The sequence below is a fragment of the Kryptolebias marmoratus genome, linkage group LG2 (assembly GCF_001649575.2).
Source record: "Kryptolebias marmoratus isolate JLee-2015 linkage group LG2, ASM164957v2, whole genome shotgun sequence".
Classification (NCBI taxonomy): Eukaryota; Metazoa; Chordata; class Actinopteri; order Cyprinodontiformes; family Rivulidae; genus Kryptolebias; species Kryptolebias marmoratus.
Window position 1 is genome coordinate 28,771,409 of NC_051431.1, and position 17,290 is coordinate 28,788,698.

A 17,290-nucleotide genomic window follows, 5' to 3' on the forward strand; every position below is an offset into this window, starting at 1 on the left:
CTGCTGCCAGCCGTTAAGTTTTGTTTTGCTCCATCAGACTGCCAAAACGGTAATTGTAACATTTTTTTCTTATCTTATCCTTAATACTACTATGTGTGTGTGTGCGCGCGCAAGCGTGTGTGAGTGAGTGAGTGAGTGAGAGACAGAGAGAGAGAGAGAGAGAGAGAGAGAGTGTGTGTGTGTGAAGAACGCTGATGAGATATGAAATAACCAGTAGCCAATTGAATAAGCTGCCCTTTTGGATTTATATATTTGTAAATCTGACTCTCAGTGCCTCACCAACCATGAACCTCACCGCACGTCACTGTTTAGATGTGTTCTTGCTTTAAAACACCTGGTTTAAATGGATGACTTGTTGCCATGCTGCTGGAGAACCCCCTGCTGTAGATGGTCCACAAACAGGTGTACTGAAATACATGGAGTACTGATACTTTGTGAGATGTGTCTCTTTGAAAATAAATAGCAGCTGATGTACAGCAAAATTGTTAGTCTTAGCTGTGAGGTAAGTAATTTAAATAAAAAAAGTGATTTCATAAAGCTTTAGGAAGGGACTAACTAGTTAACATCTTTAATATAAAGTGGTTTTTACTTTATGACAAGCTTACATTTCAAGACCAGATAATATATGAGACAGATTCGTCATCAGGCATTATAAATGTTAAACTATTCTGAACTATCCATACTATTTGTAATCATACATTTTATATTAAAACGCACCTGACATAGGATGCGTATGAACTCCACTGCAGATAACTGGGGATTGTGTCAAAGTTCACAAAGAACCCAGAAAAAAGCAGAACTGGGATAGCTGTGACAGGTCCAATAAACGTAGCTACCTGTGGAACAAAGCAGAGGACATACAGTTGAAACAAGATGTTTACATACACTGTATATAAAAAAAAAAAAACCCACAGATTATTTACTGACTGTTTGACATGAAATCAAATTAAACTTTTCCTGTGTTAGGTCAGTTAGGATTACCAAAATTAATTATTTTTATTAAATGCCCGAATAATGAGCATTAGTTTTTTTCTTTTCTTTTCTTTTTTTGGGAATGTTTTTTTACCATCTTCAAGGTCACAAATTTACATACACTTAGATCTCCATGTCTCTAAACAATTTGGGCCCGCCCCAATGATGACATCATGGTTTTGGAAGCTTTTGATTGGTTAGTTGATAACATTTGAGGCAACTGTAGCCACACCTGTGGAAGTGTTTTAAGACACATTTCAAACACACTACTTCCCCGTGTGACATCATGAAAAACATAAAAAGAAATAAGCATAGAAATCAGGAAGAGAACTGTCAATCTCCACAATTCTGGTTTATCCTTAGGTACAATTTTCAGATACCTGAAGGTGCCACATTCATCTGTTCAAACAGTTACACACAAGTATCAACACCATGGGAATGTCCAGCCATCATACCGCTCAGGAAAGAGACAGTTTCTGTGTTCCCTAGATGAACATGTTTTGGTGAGAAATGTGTGTATAGACCCCCAAACAAAATCAAAAGACCTTGTGAAGATGCTGCTGAAGCTGATAAAAGAGTGTTATTATCCACACTGAAATGAGTCTTGTTGTGACATGGGCTGAAAGAACCCATTACTTTGAAAGAAACATATAAAAGTCAGATTACAGTTTGCAAATGCACACAGAAACAAATACCTTAATACCTTTGGACACATGTCCTGTGCTCTGATGAAACTAAAATTGAACTGTTTGGCCATAATGAGCATTGTTACATTTGGAAGAACAAAAGGGAAGCTTTCACTATTTTAACTGTGAAATATGGGGGTAGCAGCATTATGTTGTGGGGTGGTTTTTGAGAAATGTGATCTCTTCTTTAGAGAAGCACCTGTCAGCACTAAAACATCAGGATCAAGAGTGTTTTTAAACAGTGGTTGGATAACAGAACTTTTTAAAACCTGTGGTAGATAGCTTGTTAAAAGAGACAAATCGATCTGATTAGGAACAGAGATGCTGTTGAGAGGTAAAACTTTTTTAAAAGGTTTAGTTGGTAAATTGTCTAATATATATATTGATGAGTTAGAAAACAATGACAATCCACACTGAATCAGACAAGTCAAAGGGAGTAAAGCAGGAGAAACAAAATAAGTTTGACCGTCCATCATGTGCAGAGATCAAGTTGTTAACAGATAAAAAATGAGCTAGATGGGGAATGGAACTGTAAAATATTTTCACAAAATGATAAAATTTTCCTGGTAAAAAATTCCATAAAATCATTACTGCTAAGAACTGAAGGAATATACTGATGACCAGTGGTATGGCTTTGAGTCGGCCTGGGAACATTAAAAAAAAGAGAAAGTTTGGGGTTATTTATTTATTTTTTATTTCTGTCAGTGAGCTGAGAATACCTGATAGTACCTGTAAGGATGTGGAAGCAGCACCAACCAGCAGGCCTAGAGACTGGGCAACCAGGGCCGTACAGACAGAAAGGGTGATGAAGAGAAGGTAGCGGGTAGCCTCGGGGGGCTGTTCTGTCATCCAGTACACTATGCTGCAGTACATGATAGGGCAGATCACCTACAACAAAAACCTACTAAGTTAAAAGATCTAAAGCCAATGAAGCTACACACAGAGACAGGATCTGTTCACACAGCCAATCACAACTGCTTAAGTAAACTGAGGTGTTTCTTTTTAAAGGCACAGTTATCTGTGTTAGTCAAATGAGATGGAGTGCTATATCAATTAAAGGCTTATCATTCCTTGAGGAAATGCATATTGCCCAGTGCCTTTCATGGCAGAGATTTAGTCTAAGATCATCTTCTGCTGAGAAAGGAAGAATTTCTAGACTTATTTGTCAAACCTTGTACGTGACTGTATGCAGGATCTCATGCAATATTGTGAGATGTAGCAAAATGTGTTAGTGCTTGGAATATATCCTAGGGATGATTATCAGGTACTACCACAAATATTACCTCAATAGATGAATTCATTGAATTGGAGCCAATTTTGTGTTGGCTAATGTCAATTAACTGTGGTGACCTTCTTGAAATATGTTCATTATAAATATTAATGAGTTGTAAATGTACAGACAATGATTACTTTACGTAACATGAGATATTTTGCTAACAGTCAGACAATGTTCATGCCAATACATTTGCTAACAGAGAGACATCATTGAGTCTAACAATTACTGGCCAGGTTTTAAGCAAAGATGTTGCACAATATGTGGTGCTTGGAGTATGTGCTGGGCATGAAACACACCAAATCTTAGTTCAATGTCTTTAAAATTGACTGGGGTATAGTCATTTTTTGATTGCTAGTTTTGATTAGCTGTGGTGGCCATCTTAGATTGGGTGACTCTTGAAGTTAATCAGTTGTAGATTTGCATCCAGTGATTACTTTCTGAGAGTTTAATTCAATGTTTCATGAGATATTTTGCTACAGACAGGCAGGGTGACTCCAAATGTTATTGCAAAAAGTCTAAGAAAATCAGTTTGTGTTGGGGATGATGCTATTATGCCAATTTTTAGCTCAGTATCTGTAAAATTAGCAGAGTTTCTGCTGTGTTTCTCAGGGTCAGTTGGCTGTGGCAGCCATCTTGAATTGGGTAGACTTGAAAATTTAAAGGCTGCGGTGGCTTGGAAGTCAGTGCCGCGGCTTCAGGTTTGAGCCCAGGTTGTGGCAGGAAGGGCATCTGACGTAAAACAATTGCCAAATTGTTCATGCGAGTTTGCTCGCTGTGGTGATCCCTGAAGAAGGGAGCAGCCGAAAGTTACTTAAAGTTACTTACTTAAATCTACATGCTTTGACTGCTTTCTGAAATTTTCATTCAAACCCATCCATTAGTTCATGAAACATTTAGCTAACAAACAGACAAAGTTGACTCAGTTAATAATTTTAAAAATGGATCTTAGTAGTAAGCACTTAGACTGTGTTAGAGCTCAGTCTCAGCTAATACCGCACTCTATACTGATTAAAGGCTTAGCATCCACTGAATAAATGCATCTTGCTCGCTGTCTTTCATACTAAAGTTTTAGACTAAAATCAACTTCTGCTGAAAAGAGACAAAGATGCTGAATGACCTTATGCACAATGTCATGAAGTATTGTGAAATATTTTTGAAATGTGTCAGTGCTCAAGTGTTCAAGATGGCCAACACAGCTAAATGATATTAACCAGGACAAAAATGGCTATAACTGAGTCAAATTTAAAGACACTAAGCTGCAATTTGGCGTGGTAGTAGCTTAAGGTCATACATAACTTACTCTGAGCACTAGTAGATAAAACTATATTTATAGCATGAGATGTTACATAATGGTACTGCTATTTTTCAAGGTTTGACAAAAACAGCTTTACCCTCATAAGATTTTAGTTTAAAATTTCAGTATGAAAAACAGCAGGCGATATGCATTCCTTCAAGAGATGCTAGAACTTTAATTATATTAGCCTTCAACTAACACTAGAGTGCAGTGTCCAGCCATGTAGTTACAGTTTGTTAAAGTTTGCTGAATGTAGCAGTTTTGTCAAGTTGTCTTCTCAGTGAGTCAGTTTTCAACCCCCACAGCTGCCAGCTTACCTGAAATGGGATGTCAGCCATGGTTTTGGCCAGGTAGTAAGCTTTGAGGCTGTACCAGTAGTTGAGATGCTCCCTCAGGAACACAGACATCTCCAGAGGAACTGTTGGATGGAGAATTACATGTTTACATACATACATACATACATACATTCAAATCAACTCAGGCATAACAAGATGCAGACCTCACTCATTAACTCAGCAGTATTGACAATAAAAACAATAAAAGTACACAATGGTACACAATGAAAATACAGTGTGAATGCTAAGGTGCTGAAAGACTTTGCTGTCATTTGCTGAAGAAGCTGAATCTGAGATGTTAAAGTTTAAAAAAGGAGTACAATAGCTAAAAGGTAAATGGAACAAAATTCTGACTAAAAATAGCAAAACGCTGGCTAATAGCTAAAAGTATAAAAAGGCTTGCCAGAAGCTAAAAATAGCACAAGGCCATCTAAAATATAAATGAAGCAGAATGGTAGCTAAAAGCTAATGAAGGCATTGAAAAAATTTCAATGCATTTCTATGGTAACATTTGTAACTATAGTTGAATGTTTAGGCACTGAAAGCTGCAGCTTCAGCCTTTTTTGGACAGCTTGTTTTACTTATTACCTCCGCCAAGGAGGTTATGTTCATGGTAACGTCTGTCTGTTTGTCTTTGTAGAAATTTCATGAAATTTTCATGACATTTTCAGGAAACGTCAAACATGGTACAAGGAACAAGTGATTAGGTTTTGGTGGTGATCTGGTCAAAGTTCAAGGTCAAAGGTTAAAGCCACAGATGAGCCCATGCTCTAACTCTGCAATAGTATAACAGGAGTGTTAAACTCTACAGCTGGACACTTCATAGGTCAAGGGTGATCACTGCTGATTTCAAGGTGATGGGGTCAAAAGTTAACATCACATTGGACCTAGTTCTCTAACTAGTGTAATGTAGAAATTTCAAAATGAACAGCCGGACACCTCGTGGGTCAAAGATGATGCTGTTGATTTTAAGGTTCATGAGGTCAAAGGTCAAGGTCACAGGGAACTCCTTTGTTAAAAATGTTTGTTACCTCGGCCAAGGAAGTTGTTTTTGGTGTCTGTTGGTTTGTTTGTCTGTCTGTTAGCAATACACGTAAAAACTGATAAATGAATTGCAGAAATTATCAGGAAATGTTGGGGTTGTCCCACAAAACAATAGCTCAATTTTCAATACTGATTCAGATTAGGATCTGGATCATACTATTTTTTTTAATCACGCTGTGGCCTTGGTGGAGGTTTGCGCTCTTCGAGTGTGGCGATCTGTGAGTTCTGTTTCCTGGTGGGTGTGTCCGGCTCCTCCTCCTGGCGGAGTTTTGTTTTCCTCACCTGCAGACGATGAGGTTCATCAGATGGGCAGTGTACTTAAGGCTGTGGTGGAGATCAGACCAGCACTGGAGCATTGCTTACCAATGTGGTAAAGTCTCTGAGCCAATCCTCGCTTTGAAGTATCAAAGAAGTTTTCTCTTACCGGTGTTTTTGTTCTTGTGTCCTCTCAGAGTGCTAGTCTTCCTGGAGATCCAGTCTGGTCTAGTGTTCAACCGTTCCTCGAGCTAAGTACATGAGCTGCCTGTCTGCACTTACCTGCCTCGTCTTCGTCTGCCTCGTTCTGTGGACCAAAACCTGCCCTCTCATCTGGATGCCAATTCCTGGGAGACCCGTCCAACCAGACTCACCTCAGATCACACAGCCCTTGCAGAACTTCGCCTGTTTGTTTTGTAAGCCAACTTCTCATAGCTTAGTATTCTCTCATAATATTCTCAACCGTCGTATCTTTTTACCTGTTCGTTCCTTCCATTTCAGATCCAAGCTCCCCGACTTGTTTAATAGTTTCACTGTAAATAAAATCACTTACCTGTTCGCCAACTCCCTGTTGTCTGTCTGTCACCGAGCTGAACCATCTTTGACATCACTAAAACCTGACATCAAGTGCTTCTAGTTTATTTTAGATTCTGTTAATCAGTACATTTGGTTTTTGTTTGTGTCAGGATCTGGGTTTATTTGGTTATGTTTGATAATTCCTTTGTGTTTATTGTTAGGTTTTCTTTGTCATTTTGTGATCAAGTTTTCTGTCTTTCGTAAGGCTCTCGTGTTCAATTTTTTTTTTTTTTTTTTTTTTTTTTTTTTTCTGTGCTAGTTTCACTTCACCCTCAGCTGTTCTTCTGTCCTGCCATGGCCATCTACACCTGCTTCCTGTTTTCTTAAGCCCAGTTGTTTCTCCTCATCAGCCTCAGCCCACATCTTCTCTTTTCCTCCATTCACCAACTGTCTGGTATTACATGGCTTCATGTCTCAGTTGGTTTGCTTTGTCCTTGTTAGGGGGACCTATTATGCAAAAATCACTTTTTGCATGTTTTTGTACTTCAATTTGGGTATCTACTGCTTCTAGAAACAGTCAAAGTACAAAAAAAACACCCAGCCGTTTTTTGACAATAAGTAAATATTTTCTGGTGTCTACAAAATGACCTGTTTCAAAAACCTCAGGATTGCCTAGCAACCCAAGTGGAGCTCCACCCACTTCATTACAAGAAGATTAACATTTGTTCTGCTGGTTTTACTGCTGAACAATGTCTGCTGGAAAAGGAAAATGTTTTGTTGTCAGCTGCAATATAGAACATGTGTCCATGCATGTTCTCCCAGTCACAGAAAACAGAGCTGCATGGCTTCATTTTATTTTTGATGGCAATGTCCCTGTGATATTGCCAAAGAAAGATGTAGTTTGAACAACTCAGCTGTCCCAGAAACACATCTCTGTTAAAATCACTGCAGGTTTGTCTGAACTAACATTAGAACTATGTTAATAAAAGAGAAAAGTTGGAATAAAAAAAACAACTGATCTTTACCTGGCAGCTGTCCAGACACTTTTCAGGTTTTGGACCACTGATTGCTGGTGTTCTGACCCACTACCAGTCGGGTTTGGACCCACTTATTGCCGGTGTCCAACTGAGAATATTTTTGTGTATTAAATGTAACAAACATGTTTTGTACAGCCCACAGACCTATTCTGACTTAAAGTCCTGACTTTAAGTTAGTTTTTGAGCTCCCTGTGTCAGCCTGCATTTCGAGGTTCGTCCTTCCCCAAACTTGGACAGTTTTTCTATTATTTGTTTTTACATACTGTGTTTTTGTTGTTTTATTTACAGTTTGAAATAAAGTATTCAATTCAAAACTAAACAATTAAAAAATATATTTGGAAAAGTAATAAAGCAAACACCATAGCACTCATCTCCCAAATTAGTTAAAATATTTGGTATATGCATGATTAAAATAGTACAAAATATGCAGAAGTAGTTAGATAACAATCCAGAAAAACAAAAACATGAAAAAATAGTGATAATGCTGAATCAAAATTCCTACAATAATAAAGTATCCTTATGATCATACTCACAGGTCAGCACAGTTGGCATGAGTGCTCCAAACATGAGGAAGAGCATAGAGAAGAAAAGAAATCCAGTGTTGTTAAACACCTTGCTGGCATCATTGCCAATATTCAGATAGAGCAACCCTATTATCACACCAATGGAGATGTGGAACATCAACCTGAGATGGGTCAAAACCTGAGAAGAAGATAAAAGCAGAAAAATCTTCTAGCCTCAGAAGCTACCTAACTGTTTCAGATAATGTGCTTTTTATTTTCTCTCAAGGATTTGAATCAGTAATGTTGTCACCTACCTGATCTCGACATATAGTTATGAAGGTTCTCTTCAGGAGGATACAGAACTGAGTGAGGGTACTTGTAGCAAAGGTATGGCTCTCTGTTTGTTCAGGATTCTGAAAAACAATATATTTTCCATTATGATCATCTCATTACTGAACTCAACAATGTGCAGTAAGAGATGAGATCAAATAGCCTAAAGCAGTGTTTCCCAACACTGGTCCTCGAGGAGCACTATCCTGCATGTTTTCCGTGTTTCCCTGCTGTTCAGCAGGTCTTTGATGTCTGCAGAAGCCTGTTAATCACTCACTCATTCAAATCAGGTGTATCAAAGCAGGGAAAATTAAAACATGCAGGACAGTGGTCCTCGAGGACCAGGGTTGGGAACCATTGGCTTAAAGGGTATCTGCTGCAAAATACAATTTTATGTTATATGTTTTATGCTTTTACTGCTGTCATAAAGCAATCATGGTCAATCTAAACAATATATATATTTTTTCTTTACAAAACAACTTCTTTAATGTCAAAGTGAATTCAAGTTTCTACAAAGTAACATCAAATAAATAAAAATGTGTTATGTAAAATAAGTAACTGCATAAATATTCAAGATTATTAACCTAATTCAATTCAGAGAAAAGATTATGGTATTAAAAAGGACTTGTACTTTTCAATAAGAGTATGGATACAAAATGTTTTCTAAGACCCTAAACAGGAGTTTTGTTTAATCCATCATGAAAAAATGGAGAAAAAATTGGTGTAAATCTACCAAGAGCAAGTCGTCTTTGCAGACTGAGTGACTGAGAAAAAGGAGAACAGTGACAGAGACCACCGAGACACCTGTGAGAACTCTGAAGAAGGTCCAAGCTTAAGCAGGTGAGATGGGAGAGACTGAGCAACAACAACTGTTACCTGAGTTGTTCACCAGTCTGAGCTTTATGGGAGCGTGCCAAAGAGAAAGACACTGGTAAAGGAAACTCACATTAAATCTTGACTGGAGTTTGCCAAACTCTATTTAATACGATTTCTGAGATTTAATATAAATTTGACTTTCTAAGAGTTTAAATAAAATCTGTTCACTAGTTCATGAGATTTACTGCCAGGTGTCAAGAGTTGTGCTTAAACCTGTCCACTTGGGACCAAATCAGCTGAAACACATGTAAGTCCCAGGTCTGGTCATGGCTTTATACTTATTATATACCTTGTCTTTTCTGCAAGCAACTAATGTCATGTACACAACTGCACCTTCAGATCATCAAATGTGAGGTGCATACAAACAAAGAGATGTATAATATACAAAGATTTCTACAGTGGAATCCAATCCGTTTTTATTGCAGTGGTGATTCAGAGATCAAGGAGTAATTTAATACTGGCTTTGTGCCTTGTTCTTTTCATACAGAGAAGACATTTTTTGACTGAGTGGTTGATCTCTATCTTTACTTAATACAACCTTCTTACACTGTCCATGACCTACACAACCTTTTAGAACATGACACATCATGGCAAATATAGACAAAAAAAGAATTAAAAAAAAGAAAAACTCCATTAGTGTGAAGGCAATCATGATGCTGCTACAATTTTTGTACTCAAACAAATAAGTTTTTCCTGCTAGGTGAGTAAAAACATGCATGTGCATGCACCTTTCCTTCATATAACCCAATTTATGTGGACCTGAGCCTAAATGAGACACTTTCTCTTACATGCCTCAGGAAAGTGCCTTGTGTGTGAATCTGGGGTTGTCAGAACAGCACACACCTACTGAATTAACAAAAGATTTACATGATCAGACATAAAGATGGGAGTAAAGTGAAGGATGGCTGCCCATCGCCTCTCATCCAATTATGTTAGACACCACTTACTGTATGTGAGTTAGACACTGTCACTGTAAATGATTGAAGCGAACTGGGAGGACAGATCTGCCAGCGGCACACTTCTAAGGCTGAGCATTTATACATGTCTTTAAAAACATAATGACTGTAAACAAAGGCGTTCAGAGGCTTGGTAGAACTTAGAGGCTTATTTATTACGAGGCCCCTGCTCCCTTAGCACACCCTATAAACAATTTCTCTCCTGAACTTCAGAATGCAAACACACCCACACACACATAACTTTAACAGTTAATAACAAAATTTCAAAGTTTAAGACAAATATCTTACACAATCAGCTAGGGATCAGAGTATGTGTTAGGCAATACTCACCTACTAACGCTCCAAATTTTAGACTAATATCTGTAAAACTGGTTGAGTTGTAGACATTTTTGTCCTTGCTAAATTCGCTTATCTATGGCAGCCATCTTTAATCAAACTGACTCCAAAAGTTAATCAGTTGTAGATGTACAGGCAATGATTGCTTTTGAGAATTTCATTAAAATTCAGGCAGTGGTTCATGAAGTATTTTGGCAATAGACAAACATACACAGACCTCCCTTTTGGTGGTAGTCAATAAACATGGCAGCCTTTTTGAATTGGCCAAGAACCACTCTCAGCTCTTCACTGGAGGCTAAGCACTGCTAAAAGTCAGATCTTAGAATTGCTCTTAGCATTGCTACTTGTTGGTATTATTTAACTTGTTTATTTTGTGTCGGTCATACTATGATATTGTATTCTACAATATCAGGCTCAAACTGCACCATCTTTTCATTCAATAAATTTGAGCCATGACCCAAAACCTGTTGTTTGGTCACAGCTTGTAATTAAGGGATGAAAGTGGGACCAGTCCAGATGAGAACCGCTGATCTAAACCATTGTGGACTTATCATGCTCTAATGTGTAATGGGGGGCCCACTGTTCGCCAAGAATCTACAAAGACTATACATTCTCAGTCTGATTCAAGGTCATCATTCAGTATAAAGGAGGTCTAAGGAAAAATACACAACCTTTCTACCAAATACTGATCAAAGCATCATCTCTTCAGTTCATCGTCCACAGTTTTACAGCAATGAGATATAAAGTTTACACAACTCTTTATTTTTAACTGCCCTCATCTCAACTTTTTTCAAGATGTCAATAAACCAAATTATCTCTAATTTTCACAATTTAAGATTTTGTCTTTGTACTATTTTCAACCAAATTTAACGCTTTGTTAAGTGTGGTTTCTTACTGCTAGAGGCTAGTTCCAAATTATGAAAAAATAGGCAAATTTTCAACCGCAGTGTTTGCAAACCAGCAACCAGTGAGCTGTGCGGCTGCCTTTTGTGCAGCAAATTTTTAAAACACACAGGCTGTTTTTTGTGTCCACAGCCTGCAAAACTGTATTCTAGGCTTTGCACATTATTTTGTTGCCCACCTTTGCTCACATTGTACCAACCTCAACCCACTTTGAGCCCATCTTGTTCATGATTTAACCTGATGGAGTACACTTTTAAAATAGAGATATAGATATTTGGACATGTATTTTATAATTATAATTTATTATTGATGTGGTTGGACCAGGACATTCAAGGCTATAAACGCAAATGTTTTCTGTCTTAGGCAAAATACAACTGTAGAATTACAAAAAACAACATTGGAAAGGGTTCCAGCCAACTTCCAGCCACGAGTATGACACAAATTTGAGGTAAAATTTGCAGCACAAAATATTTTGAACAAAATTCAAGTGATTGTGAGCCTCTGGGACTTGTGAAGAATTTAAGAATCTCCGCAAAAATATTTGGAGACTATGTTGCAACGCAACAATACTTTACTTTAGTGTATTGGGAATTGAGTGATTGTTGGGGCAGACTCTGAATACTTTGAGCTTGAAACTTGCTTCCTGAAAAACAGAATTTGTTTAAAATAATCTCTTCCTGGGAGTTCTAGTTCTGGTTTTTAATATTACAAATAAAGTTAGCCTCTTCCAATGGTTTTTAAGTCTGTTTTTGATATGTGATTCTGATGTATCTCCTGATCAAACAAAAAGAATTTAGAACTTTCTGGATTTTAGGTTTAATTGTTTTTAATTGTTTTTATTTAGGAACAGGACTTTTTCTTTGTCAGAAGCAACAGGGTTCATAGCACTTTTATTTTGAAAAACGATACGCAAAGTGAAGCAATGACGTGGCAGATGTAATGCGAGGCCTCGTTTGTTGTTGATCACGTGATTTCAATATGACACAAGCTCCGAAGCAGGGCTTCATCGGACACGCCCCCTTTTTACTCTGTACACGCCTCGAAGCCTGGCTTCAGATGTCCCATAACTACCTTCTGGTTTTGGCTGCTCTCCTCTGAACACCCAGCTCTGACCTCTTGCCTGTTTCCGGACTATCCCTTTTGCCTGTACCCCCCACCGTGGGACTTAGTAAACCCTCTTTCACGCTCAATCGTGGACTTACCTCATCCGGGGCTCCCACCTTCCATCTCAGAGGACCAAGTCCTGGAAACTAGCCCTCCTACTAGCACGTTGGCTACAATAAACATCTTAAAACTTTTGTCTGCGAGTTCTGAATCCGGGTCTGCCAAGCCTTGTCAGAATAATCTGGCCAAAAGGAATGGATCCAGAACAGCAACGGTGGCGTTGCAACGTAGAAGAAGCTATTTCCGGGTTAGAAAGAAATGTCGAGAAAATTATGTGGTTAATCCGCAACACTTCTGGTGTGCTAGGCTCTGTAGCTTCCAGGCCTCAGTCTCCTCCACTGGCTCCGTCTCGCACATTAATCTCTCCTATGCATGAGCCAAACCCCCCCCCCAGGAGAGTTTTAAAGGAGAAGCCGATCAATGCTGTCCATTCCTCACCCAGTGCGAGATTCATTTCCAACTACAGCCGTCTTCGTTTCCATCCGAGCGATCCAAAATCGCCTACGTCATCTCTCTGCCAACTGGTAAGGCTAAGCTATGGGGAACGGCTGAATGGCAGAGGGACTCTCTTTTTTGTTATAATTATAAAGATTTTGCCACAGAACTTAAGAGGGTTTTTGACCCGGTTCCTCCTGAATGAGAAGCAGTCCATAAGTTATTTACTCTTAAGCAAGGAAAAAAAAAGTGTTTTGGAATATATCACTGATTTCCATACTCTGGCTGCTGATAGCCAATGGAATTGCCCAGCTCTAATGGATGTGTTTTTTTTTCAAGGCTTAAGAGAGGAGATTAAGGACGACCTTGCTACTCGGGATCGCCCCGATGATCTCAGGAGCCTGGAAGAATTGGCCACTCGGATCGATACTCGGTTAACTGAATGCCAACAGGAAAGGCGAGGCAGGCCGAGTTTTAAGGAGTTGGATTGGAGGGTGAGGACTAACAATGTTCCGAGTTCCAACGACAACAGTCATAATCATTCTCCAGAGGAACCAATGCAAATTGGCAAGACCAAGCTCTCCCTCGAGGAAAGAAATCGCCGCAAAGTAACCAATTTGTGTTTTTACTGCAGGGCCAAAGAACACGCGGTCAGGGATTGTCCGTTAAAGTAGGATCGAGGAGAGTCCTACTGAGTCCAGTCAAACATAATAAGATCTCCTCTTTGTTAACACTCCAGGCTGAATTATCAGTTAATGGCAGCAAGTTCTCCACTCGGGTCTTTATTGACTCGGGCGCTGACACAGAGTTTATCGATCAAGAGTTAGCTATGTCCATGGTCATCAAAATGACTTCATCCAAGACTGGTCACTGGATCACCGCTCTTGATGGCCACATTCTGAACCAAGACAACTATGAAACTGAACCTGTCAGATTGTCAGTAGGTGGCAATCATCATGAGATCCTGGTTATTCACTCACCTGATCTCCCTGTCATTCTAGGAGCCACGTGGCTGAAGAAACACAACCCTCAAATCGACTGGGTGAGAAGGGAGATCATTGGCTGGTCGGACCACTGCTCTGGTTCCTGTCTCCTTGATGCGGTGGTATCTGCTCCTACTCCCGAAAGTAAAACCAATGCCTTCCCCGATTTATCTAAGGTACCACCTGAATACCTTGATCTCAAGGAGGTGTTTAATAAACTCAAGGCTACATCACTTCCGCCTCATAGACCATACGACTGCCCCATTGACCTTCTCCCAGGTTCTGTGCCCCCTCAGGGAAGATTATTCTCCCTGTCTCGGCCTGAACAGGAAGCCATGTCTAAATACATCAAGAAGAGCTTACAGGCAGGAATTATTAGACCCTCAGTTTCTCCAGCAGGGGCAGGGTTTTTTTTTGCAAAAAAGATGGCACTTTAAGACCATGTATTAACTATAGGGGCCTTTAATGTCTTCCGCCTTTGATCTTATTCAGGGGGCTAAGATCTTTTGTAAATTAGATCTCCACAACGCATATCACTTAATTCGCATCAGGGAGGGAGATGAGTGGAAAACGGCATTTAATACCCCAGCAGGCCAATATGAGTACTTGGTAATGCCTTTTGGACTCACCAACGCCCCGGCGTTTTTCAGACTATGGTCAACGACGTCCTGCAGGACATGATAAATCAGTTTGTTTTCGTCTACCTGGATGACGTTCTGATTTTCTTTCAAGACCTGGTTACTCACCGCAAACATATCAGAGTGGTACTCCTCAGGTTACTTCAAAATAAATTATTTGTTAAAGCTGAAAAATGTGAGTTTCATCAAGCTTCCACGTCGTTTCCGGGGTTCAACATCTCTCCCGACCAGGTGTCCATGGATCAGTCCAAGGTCTCCGCTATCCAGGACTGGCCCACTCCTAAGGACAGAAAGGATCTTCAGCATTTTCTGGGCTTCGCCAACTTTTACTGCAAATTCACCAGAAACTTCAGTCAGGTAGCTGCACCTCTTCATGCACTCAGGTCTGCTAAGGCCCAGTTCAGTTGGAATCCTGAAGCTCAGTCTGTGTTTGATCAGTTAAAGAGGCATTTTGCTAGTGCACCTATTCTCCACTCCCCTGATGGCGAGAAACAGTTTATCGTTGAGGTAGATGCGTCTAGCACTGGCGTTGGAGCTGTTCTCAGTCAAACGGGTCCAGATAACCTGATTCATCTCTGCGCCTTCTTTTCTAAGAGACTCACCAGTGCTGAGCGTAATTATGATGCTGGAGAAAGAGAGTTGCTAGCAGTTAAAATGGCACTGGAAGAGTGGAGGCATTGGGTGGAAGGAGCCAAAGAACCATTCGTTATCTGGACTGATCACGAGAACTTGGAGTATCTTAAGACGGCCAAGAGGCTCAACTCTCTTCAAGCCAGGTGGGCGTTGTTTTTTTCTCATTTCTCTTTCTCTTTGACATACAGACCGGGGGAGAAGAATGTCAAGGCGGACGCCCTATCTTGCATCTATGAAGGAGCTAAGGAGGAATCTAAATCTGAGAAGGACAAGTTCATCCTCCCTCACTTGGTTCGGATTTCTGTGACCCAACTGGAATAAGAGATTCAGAGAGCCCATGAGACTCACCCACCTCCAACCTCATGTCCTGCTGGACGCATCATCAAAGCCTCAGGAGCAAGGTACTAACGTTCTGTCATGGATCTGAATTGTTTTGTCACCCAGGGATCAAAAAGACATTGGTGGTAATGCGGTCCCAGTTCTGGTGGGGAAGTCTGATGAAGGACGTTCGAGAATTCATTTCCGCTTGTCCTCAGTGCACCCAGGCCAAGGTGTCTTGCTGTCGTCCTGTAGGGCTGTTGCGCCCTCTGCCTCTTCCTTCTCGCCCATGGTCCCACATCGCTATGGATTTTATCACTGGCCTCCACGAGTCGTCTGGTAACTCTGTCATCCTTACCATTGTAGAGAGGTTTTCTAAAATGGTCCATCTGGTTGCTTTAAAGAAACTTCCCTCGGCCAAAGAACTCGCAGATGTCATGGCCAAAGAATATGCTGGTGTAGATTCTTAGTCATCCAGGCCATGGTAAAAATGTTTTTTAACATTTTTTGAATTTTTACCATGGCCAAAGAAGTTTTCAGGCTGCATCGCATCCCCGGGACATAGTGTCGGACCATGGACCACAGTTTATCTCCCAGTTTTGGCGTGAGTTCTGCGGTCTGTTGGGCATCACTCTAAGTTTGTCATCTGGTTTTCATTCCCAGACAGATGGGCAAACCGAACGAGCCAATCAAGAAGTGTAAACAAAGCTGCGTCTCCTCTGCTCCAACGAACCAGCCAAATGGTCCAGTAACCTGCCATGGGTGGAACACGCACTCAACTCACTTCCCTCTTCGGCCACAGGTTTGTCCCCTTTCTTCACGGTTTATGGCTACCAGCCTCCTGTGTTGTCTGTCCAGGAAAGACCTGCTAGGGTGCCATCAGCCTTTGCTGCTGCCCACAGATGCCGCTGTACACGGTTGAAAGCCAGGAAGGCGCTACTCAAGACCTCGGCTGTATACTACCGAGCAGCCAATCGCAAGCGATCTGCTCAGCCTGACTACCAGACAGGACAGAGGGTATGGCTGTCTACCAAAGACCTGCCCCTCAGAGTGTACAACTTCCCAGGGGCACCAAATTTCATCCTATGTTCCACGTTTCCAAGGTCAAGCCTCTGTGGTCATCCAAACTCGATCACATGCCTTATTTTATTTTAGGAGGTATTATATTGTTTTATACTCTTGTGCTTTAAAGGCAGCAACTGTTAAAAAAAACTCTGTAAGTTTCGGTTTATATATTTTTTATTTAATTTTATTTTATTGCAAATGTCTGCAAAAATACATACACGAAATACCAGTGGTGGGCCGTCAGGGCCATCAAGGCCTTTTCTGCTGGCCTAACATAACCAAGAATCATTATCATAATTATGATAAAGGTTAATTTAATTTTTAATTTACTTTCCCTAGATATCTAAAAGTATTCATATTCTCTTCTTGTCATATTATGCTCCTTCCAGTGCTGTTGTTTTTAGGTTAGAGTTTTTATCCAATTAGAATTCAGCTATCTTATGTTGCCAGGCTGTATGAAATCTGCCCGAACCTTCAGAATCAACAATGCAGACGTCTGTGCACTGTAAGTGAACAGGCAAATACAGTTGATAGATAGTTGCGATAGCCAATCAGATCACGAGTTGTGTCAGTCAGGCCCTCTAGCTAGCCTCACATTGAACGTGACATTTCCACGTCCTGTAATTGGATATGTAGTTTGAGCCACAGCAGTGCTGTGCAGATCAACGGAGTCACACCCGGGACTGTTAATGGTTAAAAACTTTTTTAACCCACAATGGCCGAAGGAGAGCAACA

General features: G+C 40.2%; 1 protein-coding gene across 2 annotated transcripts in view; it reads right to left on the reverse strand.

Annotated features, from left to right (window-relative positions):
* Window positions 1-17,290, reverse strand: part of LOC108250113 (ATP-binding cassette sub-family G member 4-like) — a 30,156-nt gene that overhangs the window by 2,947 nt on the left and 9,919 nt on the right. Inside the window, exons 9-14 of one of the 2 annotated variants that reach the window (XM_037973372.1) lie at window positions 15,091-15,112; window positions 8,233-8,311; window positions 7,949-8,117; window positions 4,546-4,646; window positions 2,388-2,546; window positions 718-836 (exon numbers count right to left, since the gene is read on the reverse strand). In XM_037973372.1, the coding sequence (XP_037829300.1) occupies window positions 718-836; window positions 2,388-2,546; window positions 4,546-4,646; window positions 7,949-8,117; window positions 8,233-8,311; window positions 15,091-15,112 (649 nt within the window). Of the gene's footprint in view, window positions 1-717; window positions 837-2,387; window positions 2,547-4,545; window positions 4,647-7,948; window positions 8,118-8,232; window positions 8,332-15,090; window positions 15,113-17,290 lie in introns of both variants that reach the window. The other variant, XM_017439837.2, reaches the window with a different exon arrangement.